The sequence below is a fragment of the Pelmatolapia mariae genome, linkage group LG7 (genome assembly GCF_036321145.2).
Source record: "Pelmatolapia mariae isolate MD_Pm_ZW linkage group LG7, Pm_UMD_F_2, whole genome shotgun sequence".
Classification (NCBI taxonomy): Eukaryota; Metazoa; Chordata; class Actinopteri; order Cichliformes; family Cichlidae; genus Pelmatolapia; species Pelmatolapia mariae.
Window position 1 is genome coordinate 12704793 of NC_086233.1, and position 14088 is coordinate 12718880.

General features: G+C 37.9%; 1 protein-coding gene across 3 annotated transcripts in view; it reads right to left on the reverse strand.

Moving 5' to 3' along the window:
* The window catches only part of ythdc2 (YTH domain containing 2), a 50192-nt gene extending 37107 nt beyond the window's left edge, over positions 1-13085 (reverse strand). For 2 of the 3 annotated variants that reach the window (XM_063477919.1, XM_063477916.1), the window contains exons 1-10: positions 12979-13085; positions 10396-10561; positions 10134-10224; positions 7691-7887; positions 6893-7095; positions 6264-6430; positions 4516-4618; positions 3636-3792; positions 2562-2669; positions 2328-2458 (exon numbers count right to left, since the gene is read on the reverse strand). In XM_063477919.1, the coding sequence (XP_063333989.1) occupies positions 2328-2458; positions 2562-2669; positions 3636-3792; positions 4516-4618; positions 6264-6430; positions 6893-7095; positions 7691-7887; positions 10134-10224; positions 10396-10555 (1317 nt within the window). In that variant the 5' untranslated portion in view covers positions 10556-10561; positions 12979-13085. Of the gene's footprint in view, positions 1-2327; positions 2459-2561; positions 2670-3635; positions 3793-4515; positions 4619-6263; positions 6431-6892; positions 7096-7690; positions 7888-10133; positions 10225-10395; positions 10562-12919 lie in introns of all 3 variants that reach the window. The other variant, XM_063477917.1, reaches the window with a different exon arrangement.
* Positions 13086-14088: the final 1003 nt, after the last annotated feature.

The window sequence follows — 14088 nt, forward strand, 5'->3', positions numbered from 1 at the left end:
AGTTGTGTCGCTTCTTAATGACGGTATCTTAGCTAACAACCCCAACTACCAGATTCAACTTGTAATTGGCTAAAAATAACTTAGCCTACCAGTGAGAGGGACATTGCTAGCTGGCAGTTTTTTCAAGCAATGTTGAAATTTCCACATTCCAACACTTCAAATGCTTCAGGAGCTTTCCGCTCAGCGCTGCATCAGCACCGCGGAAATACACGGATACATCCGTAGACTAGAGACAGAATTCACAATGTGTTTTCGGGACTTTCAGGTGTATGGACCAATGTTTTCTTTTCTAATCAAACCAGGTTTAATGAGCAGCTGGGTTTGTCTCGCATTAACTACCTGGACACAGAGGACATCGAAATGCAGCTGATTGAACTGAAAAGCTCGACTCTGTGGGGGTCAAAGTTTGCAGAACTACAGACGCAGCTGGAATCCACAGCTATGCGTGTTCATGGAGCTTGCATTTTCACCTGCTGGACATCACTACCTGACAAGTTTAACTGTCTTCAGAACATTGCAGAGGCCTTATTGACAGTATTTCGCTCTACATGTCTGTGTGAGCAGATTTTCTCTCACATGAGTGTCCTCAGGTAGCTGTCCGAACGCTGGACACTCGGAGACCCGTGTCTCTGAGTGGGAGACCAGAGATCACATTAACATGTGTATCTCTGTATTAACAAACATGCCATATTGGCCCAGTTTATTTTTCTTATCATTGTTGTGAGGAGACCATAAATAGCATTTGCATTTTCTGTTAATTTGCTGTTATGGAGTTCTTGTTATGGATAAAAAGTGTCTTTTTTTTGTCTCAAAATAGATGATAACTATTCACTGATAGCTGCCAACATCTGCGAACAAATATAATTCTATAAAGTTGTTCTATATAGTGTGTAACTGTTAATATAGAGCGTTATTAAATTTATTGCTAATGCAATTATATGGCACATTGACTTTTGAGGAAATTTTAGATGGCACTCATCATCAAAAAGGTTGCCTACCCCTGGTCTATACTAACAACCCATATAAGGTCAAGGTCAAATTTATTTATATAGCACATTTCCAGACAGACCATGCTGCACAAAGTGCTTAACAATATAAAAATGCCATTAAAAAGAAACAATGTAAAACAATAATAACAATATAAAACAATGATAGGACAATAAGAGAATTAAAACAATAACTAAGACTACTAAAATGAGACCAAAATGCTTGGGTCATAGTGTGTTAAAAGCCAGGGCATAAAAATGTGTCTTTAGTAGTGATTTAAATTGATCAAGTGTTTGTGCATATCTAATATTTAGGGGAACACTATTCCAAAGTCTGGGACCTGCCACAGAGAAGGTTCTATCGTCACGAGATTTAAGATTAGTCCGTGGGATGGACATCATTAATTTTGAGCTAGACCTCATGGTTTTTCCTGGAGCATAAACAGAAAGGAGCTCAGACAGGTAAGAAGGGGCTTGGGTGTTAAGTGACTTAAAAACAAAACGTAAAAGTATCCTCTAGGAAACTGGAAGCCAGTGTAGAGAAGATAAAACTGGGGTTCTATGCTATCTCTGTTTGGTAACAGTTAGCAGGCGAGTAGCTGCATTTTGGATCATCTGAAGACGATGAATGGAGGCCTAGTCGAGGCCAAAATACAATGAATTGCAGTAGTCCAATCTGCAAGTAAGGAAAAGGTGAATGACACGTTCAAAGACATTAGTCGGAAGGTATGGCTTTACCTTGGCTAGCTGTCTTATTAAGTGAAAGAAGCAGGACTGGACTACTGCATTCACCTGCGTATTCAATTTAAAGCATGATGGGACATACATGCTTAACATAACATAATCTAATTTACAAAACACCTAAACCCTATATTTAACTGAAAACAACATCTAATGTTACAACCTGCCAATATTAATTTAATACAATCTTTCTTGAATATATGCTCATTTACTGTAACACTTTTCAAAACTGTCGAAACAGTGAAATGCATGAAACTTCTACACAAAGAACATTGGCTTTCAGTCCATCTGTGCCTTTTGTTAATGCACTAGAATTACAATAGTTTAAGATGCTGTTAGAAAACTTCAAGAAGTAAGTAGAAATCAAAACAAAAGTCAACTTCAGATATCAGTCTAAATGGTCAGTAAAGGGCTCCAACATTGGCGAAGGCAATTGAAAACATCTGAAAACATTAGACACTCCTGTCTAACAGCCCTATCCCTCTTCTTAGTTTGTACATGTAACTTTTCTCTTCTCTGGTGCAGAAAACACAAAAATAATATTTTTTATTATTCTAGGTGTAACAGAGAACATGGTGTATTTTGGTGGTGGTGGTTTACCTGCTTAAAGCCCCTAGTCCCACAGCCACTGTCAGGGAGGAAGCCTGTGGCATGGGTGCTCTGATTCTCCCCAACAGAACTGGTCTGTACTGCCTGACACCACTCTGTTAAATATTTCTGTTCTCTGTCCTCTGAGAACCAGAATGTGTGATACACAAAGGAGATTAAGACAAGACCAAACAAACGCTGTGTATATGTGTGTGTGTGTGTGTATGTGTGTGTGCGCAGCCATACTTTTTTCTGTCTCTTCCTTGTATTTCCTCATGTCCTTACTGGTGAAACCTGTCAGCTTCAGAATATCCTCTAGAAAGAACTCCTTCGCCTCAAAGTGTCTTCCTTTGACTACAGAAAAAAAGGAACATTTTAGAACCCCTCAAGTTATATCAAATAAAATGAAAACATGACTTTTCAACACATATAGACAATCCACAAACCTTGGAGAAGCACACTCATTTTTTTTTTTATTTCCCAAACATATGAACTTATTTTTGAATATGGAAATGAACTGTTCCTGAAGGGAATCCATGAAAGCATGTCCATTTATCTTATCTGTATTAAAAATAAATGCCTTAATGTGATCTGTAGCTGCTGTACAGATTTATGTTCAACATCGACATGAATAAATTTCCTTCCATGTAACTTTGCTCAAATTACAAATGAATATAATTTGGAATTAAGTTTGCATTTTAATTTCATCTGGATTGATTTAAATCCACTGTTGACTGTAGAGCTGCAAAATTACAAAAAGAAGTATCATTATTCAAATAATTATGGACTATATTTTGGGCAATGGCTACTGTTAATCCAGAAGTTTTTGCCATGTGTTTCTTTGTTTATATAACGAAAATATTTATACTATATCAAGTATATATAAATGTTGCTCCATTGGTGAAAATAGTGGTCATTTCATTATTTGTAAGTGTTTCAGGACCTTGCTCTAAACCGCGATCTTTAATCTATTATCTCAGTTGTTCAGCTGTGACTCAGACTATGCAACCTTGTTTCCACTAGTACAAAAAAAAGAAAGGAGCTGTCATAATGAGCAAGCTTGCTATACTTATGACTTTAGATCATTATTATGACTTATCTCATAATTATAAGATTTTTTTTTTTTTTTTTTTGTACAGGGTTATTTTTTTAACCTCTACTTGTCACCATCATCCCAGATTTTGCTCTTATTGTAAAGCATTTCCTCTCCTTGTAGTACTGTACAAAAACAAAGCTAACTAATAAAGTAAGCAAAGTGCTAAAGCATCACCAGCTGGTTGTGATTTAACTAACACTTTGTAGACAGGTTTGCAGACTTACGGTGAATAACTGGGCAGGAGCCAAAGTATTGACGGAACAGGTCTATATCCAGAGCTGCACTAGAGAGGATCAGTTTTAGTGTGGGAATCTTCTGAAGCACATCCCGCATCTTCGTGAGGAGGAAGTCAGTCAGACCATCACGCTCATGCACCTCATCCTGTTGAGAGTCAGTTTTATTTTCTTTTAACGATCTCCATTGGTTTAATGTTGCTTTCTGTGACATGCTGTACTACATCCTGCCCACTATACGAGAAGAGGTAACTTCTTGAAAAAGCAAAGAAGGCAGCAAAAACACTACATTCCAATAGGACAGTTTTCATTTATTTACTATTTATTTTATATACCAGAAACATAACCAAGTATAGCCAAAAATCAAAATCAATTGGACTGCAACTGTCAACACCGACTTGGATGCCGCTGCTTGGCCGTGGAAACCCATTCCATGAATGTCTCTACACCCTATTCTTGAGCTAAAGGTTATGTGGAATTTGGAGGTCTGTAGCTACGGACTCTGCAATAGAACCTCACTAGGTACACTGCTCTGTGATTTTACGTGGCATCCTAAACTCCTGATCGCTTCCACTTTGTTTTAATATCACTAACAGTTGACTGTTTAACAGATGGCTTCCTATCACGGTATTATGTTATTATCACTGAGCTCCTGAGAGAGACCCATTCTTTCACACATTTGCAGAAGCAGTCTGAATGCCTAGGTGCTTGATGTTACCTTGATTTACACAAGTGGCCCTGGAAGTGATTGGAAAAGCTGACCTCGATTATTTGGATGAGTGAATAATGTGTGAATACTTTGAGCAATATAATGTAGATGAAATTTTTTTTAAGACTATATGCTGTCTGTTTGTATGATCCTGATACCCACCACAATGACGTGTGTGACAGTTGTCAGGCTTGCATCTCCAGTCATCAGTGTTCTGAGGAGTACTCCACTGGTGCAAAAAGTCAGCAATGTCTTGGGAGATACCCTGAGAAATGCAAAGTATTCATATTTATAATTCCATTTTAAGAAACATGTAACTTCCAGTAAGCATGGAGGACAAGTTAAAAATAAATCACTCTTCAAAAAGTGGGAAGCATGTATTTTAAAATGAATTTCATATTTAAAAAGCTCAGGTTTTTCATTGGCTCTTTCATGCTTCTGACATCACTTACATGTGGGTACTGTCAATGCTTGAGCTGAAAGTTCACACTTGTAAAACAAGCTGAGAGGACCTCAATGCAGGCGACTGCAATGTCAGGATGAAAATGTTTGCTATTAGACTTGCATTGAAGCCAGATTGGCTTTATAATTATTTGGGAATACAAACACTGTTAATTTGAGATCTTTAAAAGGCAAAAGAATGAGATCGCGGATCCCCTAGTGACAGGATGAGGAGTTCAGTCAATCAGTTTAGAGTAGGGCTGTGTTCATAACATTGACATTGTTGACATTGTCCATTAAACAGTTCAAATTTAATGTGATATCTGAGTCTTTCTTAGTTTTAGACTGTTCAGTCTAATTTTTTTTTTCGCTAGTTTAGTCAACTGAGAAATGAATCGCTAGGAGCTTCCTTACAGCAAACACTCTCAAGCAGACAGGAAAGGAATTGCAATAAAACTAAAACTCTATTTTATAAACACTGGCTGATTACAACATGTTAGAAATCTCTCAGTGTGCACCATTAAGCTCATCTCGTCTATTCCGCACTGAAACAAACAAACCTGAGTTACTAAGGTTTTTGTGTTTCATTTACAATGACAGGGGAAGATATCAGAAGACGTGCGTAACTGGCACAACAGGATGTCTCAACACTATGAGCACAGTGCTCAAACTTTCCAAGAGCCAAGCCTCACTGTTCCACAATAACACAGGGATGAGGAGGACAATCCTGATGCAAGGATTTTCAACAGCAGAATGAAAGGCAGAGCCTTTAGCTATAAGGCCCATTTACTATGGAATCAGCTCCCAAATTAGACTTGGGAGAGAAACTTTATCTAATTTTAAGATTAGGCTTAGCATTTTCCTTTTTGATAAAGGTTATAGTTATGGCTGCCATAGTGTTAGGCTGCTGGAAGGCTTCCCATGATGCACTGAGGGTTTCTTCTTCGCTCATCTTTTTTCACTATCTGTGTGTTTATACACCACTACTGTATTTAATCACTAGCATTATACTCTGGCTCTTTCTCTGCTCTCTTCCCATTCCCCTTACCATCACAGCAAATGGCTGCCCCTCCCTGAGCCTGGTTCTGTCACAGAGTGCTTTTTTCTATGGGATTATCTAATTGTTGGATCTTCTTTCTAACATTGTAGGATCTTTACCTTACAATATAAAGTGCCTTGAGGTGACTGCTGTTGTGAACTGGCCCTATATAAATAAAATTAAATTCAACTATACTGTTGCTTTATATCCACGGCACATTATTTAAAAAGGGACAGGTCTGCTTTTATGTTTCGGTTTTGCCTCTAATGGTTTTTTTGGATATGAAATGGGGTTTTTTTTAGGTTTAACTCTGATTATTTCAGTTTAAAAATTATTTACAGTTGCATGTGTACTGTGAACATGTTACAAGTCATTTGCTTAACTGAAACCTAAATATAATTTGGTCATTTTTTGCTTTGGTCTTATCTACCTGCTCTCAAGTCTGATGTGATAGCCGACAGTCTGGCCCACACCTTCCCCCCTCTCAGCTGCCACTCTATCAGCCACAGCAATGGCAGCCAGGCGTCTGGGCTGAGTGCAGAAGATCCTGCAGGACTCTCCTTTCTTGCTGCAGTCATCCAGAAGGAACTGTGGGATCTGGATAAAATATATCAATACGTATAACCACATTGAAAATGGAAAACCCCAACACAGTAAATTTTAAGATCTATTTTTCCCAGACATAATATATAATTTAATTATAACTTTATTTTTTTAAAACATGCATTAAACATTTTATCAACTATGCTTTTGAAAAGAAACCCATTTCATAAAAGATATTCTTTTGATATTATTAACAAATTATAATATTAACATAACATATAGGTACAGGTTGAGTATCTAAATATTTTACTTGTTATAAACAGAGGTACCGGAGGTAAGGTTACCAAGTAACCTCCACATCCTAAGAGCAATTACAGCCAGAGGCTACTGGTGCGTTGTCTACGTTTTCAGTTTGTATCTTAGGATAAACAGTTTAATAAATAAAAAATGTAGAAAGCAAACATGACTAAGATGTCAGAACCAAGTGTTGGAATATCTATTTGTCCACAGACACACCTGTGTTGTTTTTCCAGAGCCAGTCTCTCCCAACACGAGCACGACCCTGTTTTTTTTGATAATTTGGATGATCTCCTCCTGGTGTTCATGCACAGGCAGGGAGCATCGAAAACTGTCCAGTTCTGATGGACTTCTCCTCCGAGGAACCATAGGAATCCCATTGTTTAAACGTCCGCTCGCTCTGTTCTTGTCATAACTGTTGTCTGAAAGGACACAACAAAGACAGGCTAAGAACAATGCAGCTGCTGACTGAGCTATATCCAAAGACGAAAGGTGTCAAAAGATATTTCTGTTTCACTTTGTGTGTGTGTGTTTGTTATTATTTTACAATTACTGTTACAGAAGCACAATATGGGAGATTTGGTCCACATCAAAAAAAATATGCTTGGGTTAGCCCCTGCATTTAAAGCCCATATGAGTAGTGCCGTCAGGCTTGGAAACACACACACACACACACACACTCTTCAAAAAAAAAAAAAAAAAAAAAAAAGACAGCTGAAAGTGTGCACTGTCTTTAAAGCAATTTAGGTCTTTATTTTGAAATGTCCAAAGTGGAATAATAAGCAAAGTTGACTTTATGTCTGTCTGTGACTTTGTAACTTTATATTTTAAGACATAAAGTTACAGCCAATGTATATCTACCAATGTTCTCCCCGTGTAGCCCAGTAAGCTAAGAGTCAACATTTTGCTTTAACATCAGTTTGGTCCTTTTTTGTTGTTTTCTCTCCAGTTCATAGAGAATATTAGCAGTCATCAGTAAAACACAGCTGTATTTTATGCACACACAATGACAGTCACCAGGTTCTGCAGGCACAGATATGCCACTTTTTTCATTGGGTTGTATATCTATGCGTTCCTTCTTGCTGACGGGAAACCTCTGTAGCAGACTGCGGATGAAATATAAGGTATTCTGGGAGAGTGTCATGGGTATGGTTGGCTGAGGATTATCCGTTTCATTCTTCTTCCTGATGGTGAGAAAGCGATTTGGTCCCTTTCTGAAAGACAAGGAAAACATTCTTCCATTACCATACTTATTAAAACTTGTTTTGGTCTATTGCTCTGGGGGTTTCTGTAATTGTAAGTTAGACTTGACAGCTCCTCAGTCCCAGTCTAGCTTGTGTGGATGTGTGGTAGGGCTTCAGTGAAGAAATGATGTATTTGAAACCCCTGTTGTTAGGTTCACTAATGACCTTCCCTTTGTGTGTTTAAGTAAAGTGAGACATGGGTGATAAAAGAGGATTTTGAAGGAACTGCAAAGAGAGCTGTTAAGCGCAGAAATGACATTAAAAGCATAATTTAATACATGTGTGCCAGGAACTGGTCATGCTGCAAAAACTGAATTGCGGGACTGTGAAAAACAAGACACTGTTCCTTGTATTAAGGGGGACTCACAGACAGAAACATCTTTATTTCTTCTTACACTACTGTCAAGTTTTGTTTTGTTTTTTGTGAATTCAACATTGGTTATTCAGTATAATTAAATTTCTTCCTTTGATTACCCACCAGTTTACCAGCTGACAGTAAGATCTGACAAGTCTGACAAGAGGTATGGTGGTGGTATGTGTAACTTAGTTGCACATACCTGTTTAGTTACCTCTAATGAATGTGGCTTAATTCATTTTAGATAAAATGTATAACCTTTAAATGCTAGCGTCTCAATCACCTCAGAGAATTTTACAGTTCCTAAAATAATCTAGAATAATTAAAATTAATTACAAAATTGACCAATACTACTTTACTAGTCTTGCAGTAAATCACATAAACGGTTTCAAGGATTAATTGAAATCTTTGATGAAATGTTCTTTTTAAATATTCAAACCCTGTTCATATCACATTGTGATTATACTTAAACACAAATTTGCAAATTGATTATAATTCAGTGTCTCTACAAATGCAAAATCTACAAGGTGTGATCAAAAGCTATTTACTAGGGCTGCACGATTAATCGTTAGAAAATCGCGATCTCGATTCATACTTATGTGCGATCTCATTTCCAAATGACAACGATTTCAAAAAAAAAAAAAAAGACGACGACGATTGTACCGCATTTTGATCCGGGACGTAATCTGCATGAAAACAAGCGCTCACTCTTCCTGCTCAACAAATGACAAGGGCGGAGCCTTATACCACTGATACAGAAGCTGTGCCGTGATGCTCAAATTGGCAGGGAAAAACAACGGAGAACACGTCAGGGATGACGAGAAAGTGACAGGAGAAAATTCGTCCCGGTCAACCACCCAAACATCAATAACGGGAACCTTATACGGCGCTTCCCCATACCCGTCGAACTCCCGCAGGCACAAAGAAATTACGGAGGCTATTACTTATCACCTGACCAAAGATATATCAACACTGTGCAAAACGAGGGATTTAGGAAAATGATCAACACCCTAGACAAACGCTACACAGTGCCGTCCCGCAACTATTTTTCTATTGTTGCACTACCTGCACAGGTACACGCAGTGTCGAGCAAAGGTGGAGGAGGAATTTCAAGCAGTACAACATTTTGCGGCAACCACAAAATGTGAGGCATTTATTGTTTTTATGTTTATTTATTGTTTTTATGTTCAGTTTCAACTGTTACGAAGTTGATGTGCAGTTAATAAGTGCAATAAATATTTATATTGGAAAAGAAAATCGTGAGAGAATCGTGATCTCAATTCTAAGCAAAAAAATCGTGATTCTCATTTTATGCAAAATCGTGCAGCCCTACTATTTACTGATATAATTACAATGGACTATGTCTGTACTCCTGTAACTGGAATTAAATTAGATAACTTTAATTAATCCTTGTGTAAGTGCTGAATAGGAAGCAGAGCAGTTATTCAAGCATGCATAGGTGTTTCTGAAAACAAGGCCTTTGTCAACCTCCTTGGCATCTCTGAGGTGAATTGACCTCAGAGATGCCAAGCGGAAAGTTGCAGGAGAAAACACAAACAGCACAATTGTAATGACCACTGGCATCCATGTATTCACCGTAACACTAATAATTCCTAATTATTATATTTCTTTTTATTAAGGAAGTCCAGATCAGCAATAAGGTATGGCTATAGATATTATATGCATAAATCAAAACTACAAACCAACTTTAATGTAGATTAATGCTCTGTCTCCCTTTTAAGAAAGAGGGTACGATCATTTTTAAATTACTCAGCTCATTTTCAGTACTAATTACTTACATTTAGCACAAGGTGTAATGACCGAGGTACTGATGGGCAACAATCCTGGAGGAAGAACTTACCCTTTGCTCTTAGAAATGTAACCCAGAGATTGGGCCATTCGATGAATGAAAGCCCTCTCTGTACTGGTCAAGGAGGAAGGAAATTCCATCTCTGTTTAGTCAGGGAAAGAAAAATAATAAATAGTAGCAAATTATTGAGTGACAACCATAATTACTTTCTGCTCATTCTGGGAGATGTAATGAATATGACACTGGCAAAATGATGTCAGATACTATAAGAATGAATGTTTTTCATTTTCTAAAAAATAAAAACAGCTTGTACCTTTCTGGTCACTGTACTGAAACCTCTCAAAAGTCAAGGTCACTGCTATCTTGACTTCTTCATCAATATGGATTTCTTTAAAGTTGCTGGCACTGGAACCATGTTGTGGTGCATTATGGCTCATGGATGGTTTTTGTGTAGCTGCACCAATTTTTGACATATTGCACTGCAAGAAAACAACAGAAAAAGTGTTGTGAAAACATACATGCACGCATCATTTCCTGCAGCTTATTTGTTGTTAACCTCTTAAAAAAACCAACATAAAAAGAGAATCTATAGACTTGCATATCTCCTGAATGTAATTAGACCCCCCCATCCCCAGAAAACCCCCAAAACCAGACACGTAAGGCGGTGGTTAATGTGACACAGTGTGGTTCAGCTGTTTAAGCGGTTTAAGATAAAAAGTATTACTTTTTTATTTTTTCTGATGGAGCAAGTTCAGAATGACCACCCAATACCCTCTTTCATAATACTATGAATTATGAGCAGTGAAATTATAGAATTTACAGTGCTTTAATAATAAAGCCTTTATTAAAGCCACACAAAAAACAACTGCTCTCCATTTTAAGTCTTGATGCATGTTCTATCATCTAGGCAAGAAAAGTTTCTGTGATCTCCATTTTAAGGGTACTAGTCTTGACGTACAGATTGGGCAGCAACAGGAGCCTGAACCTTATGAAAATGGTCGTTATTTAACTGCTGAAGCTCTGAACACCATCATCACGGCATACCCTAAACTTAAGACTGAATTTACTCTCATCTATGAAAGCCATGAGCTGAGAGGTTGCTGTGGGTGCTTTTCTATCAGGCTCTACACCAGCACAAGTTCCAGAGGACTTTTTTCCCCCTGAGACTGTGACTCTGTTCAGCGTCCCCACAACCACTGGCATGACAACAGCTGAAGCTAAGTAAGCAGTGTCTTCTACCTTCAAGAAACTTCAGACATTCTTGCCTAATTCAATGGTAGAGGAATGTCTGAATGCACTAGCGATGCTCTAGCTAGAAAGAATTTTTAAAAATCAAATATGGTATTTAAATTTTTTTAATGTGTGATTCAAAATGTTCTACTGTCTTTTAAGCCACTTAAATCAATGTCAACTCACCACTATGTTATTGATTCATGTGTTTATTGTATTTCCATCTAGCTGTGTGAGGTGGTATTGTTATTGGGTGCTCCAAAAAGGAAAGATATCAGAAAAGATAAGGTGTTAAGTGCATTAAGCTAGCTGTTAATTTACTAACGAATACAAAACATGACTAAAATGAATGAAATAAAAATTAATCCGAAGTTTCATATATATGCATTTATGTGACATAAATCGCAAGCACACGTTTTTTCCCAGGAGTCCACAGGTCAGCGACATCTTGCTCCCTCTGTTAGCTGTATAATACCTGTTACTGATTTATGAAACACACCCATGTTAACTGGTGATCGTCACAGCTTTACAAAGTCAGGTGCCTACTCTACATAATGCACCATCATACTATTATTTTGTTCAAAATAAAGACACGATTCATTTTTCATCGGTTCAGTTATGCTGCTGGATTTCTTAAGTTTATGCGTGCGCTGTTGTGAGTATCAGTATCAGAAAAAAGTCAAATGGCAATATAACCAACAGATGATTTTTGTGGTGCAAAAATCAGTACGAGTGTATTGGACCTTATGGAAATAATTCATCCTTATCTCTACTTTGGCGTAGATAAACCTTCAAACTTTAACCAGATACATGATCCCTTGTGTTTCCCGAGTGGCGCCAGCCCTACCTTTAGTTATGGTTTGGTCTGTTTCAGCCACTCACAGTCAAAGAATGCTTCGAGAAACTCTTCTTTGGAGACAGAACATGTCATTTTCGACCAATTTTCTTTCCCGCCAATTACAAAACCCGTTAAGGTAGCATCCACAACTAATGAGTTTGAACACTTTCAATCATAACCGAGAGAACTACATACTTTTTTTTTTTTAAGTTCTCGGCATAGGGTAGTGCTTGTGGCTCACAGTGTTTGTAGGCTAAGATTATACCTGTTTTGACTAGAAGTTGGAATACATTTTAGACGACTTTTACTCTTGCTTTCGACTTATATCATTAAATCTGCGACTTGAAACCTTTGGACACGTTGACATGCTGCCAAAACATCACCAAAAAGCATAAACAACTGTGACATTGGGACATCAGTGCTAATCTACTTTTGATTTATTTTTGAAAAGTTATCCAAAGAGTGCAACTTGTGTAAGCCGTTTAATAACTTCTAGCATAAAGGTTACCACTGCATTACTAGCATGCTATATAACTACGAAACAGGTGCAGTTCTCGGCGAGAAGCATCTTACAACTTTAGACAAAGCAGTCTTTCGGTTAGCTACGTTTGCTTTAAAGAGCCCTCTTCACAAGTGGCTTAAGTGTTTCATTGATCTGGTGGCCAAACACAGAAATAATTTAGCTAAGAGGAAAGGAATATCGTCATAGAAATGTAGCTGACTGTAGGTCCAAACCTGACAGAAAACGAATTTAGAAATTATGTCGTACCTTGATTAGTTAAGACTTTCGACTGTACTCTCAACAGTTCACATAGTAGGATGACTCACATGAATATGCAAGAAGCCAAAGTTGAATTGAGTTTCCTTTTTATGTAAACCTTAGACCACCGCTCATCTGATCCATTTAAACCCGTGTTTTTGTCGCCTCTTCTTCTTCTTCTTTTGAATTTATTAGCATTACCGCCGCCTACTGGACTGGAGCATGGATCTGAAGACTGAAAATTCAAGTAAACCGTTTGTTTCAAGAATATAGGTGTTATGTATATGTTGCATAGATGTGCATTTTTCACCAAGAAATTTTTCTGATGTTACCTTCAAGTTATTTCTCTTGCGTGCTTTATAGATAGATAAATGTACGAAAGAAGTGCAAATTGCTTTAATGAATCTATAAATCAAAGAAACATAGCTGCACGAAGGTATAATACAAAGTATGTTTGGAATCCTATGTCTAACATGTGTATTCACCAGTCACAGAATGAAGAGTTACTACAGAGCTTTATAGAGAACGGCAAGAATGATTTCCTGAAGCGTTCTTCATGGCAGCGAATCAGTCTGAGGGAGAATGAGAAGTGTGGAGTCGAGTGGGAGTGATGTCCATGATGTAGAGCAGTTTGTTCAGTGACCTACTGTCCATCACCGACTCAAACACCTCCAGATTCTGACCAATGATGCTTCCAGGGTTGTAGATGAGCTTGTTGATCCTGCTGGCATCTCTGGCACTGATGCTGTCCCCTTCCCTCCAACGCCAGCAGCAAGCTATTTCCTCCTGAAGTCAACCACCATCTCTTTCATCTTGCTGACATTCAGAAGGAGGTGATTTCTTTGAACTCAACAAAGTTCCTTAACAGCTTCCTGTACTCTCACTCTTGTCCACCCTTAATACACCCAACTACTGCAGTGTCATGTTTCACTGTTGTAATGGAAATCTGAGGTGTACAAGGTAAACAAGAATGGCGATAGGATCATTCCTAGTGGTTCCCCAGTATTACTAACCACCACATCAGACTGGGAGCCCCCCAGGCTTACAAACTGAGCCATCTCACAGGGTCAAAAGTATATATACAGGTTCAAATATAACACCCGCATGAATGTTTTATTAAATGTCTCTTAGGTACAGTAGTTGCACCTCAACCAGATGCTTTTGGTAGCCATCAAAAA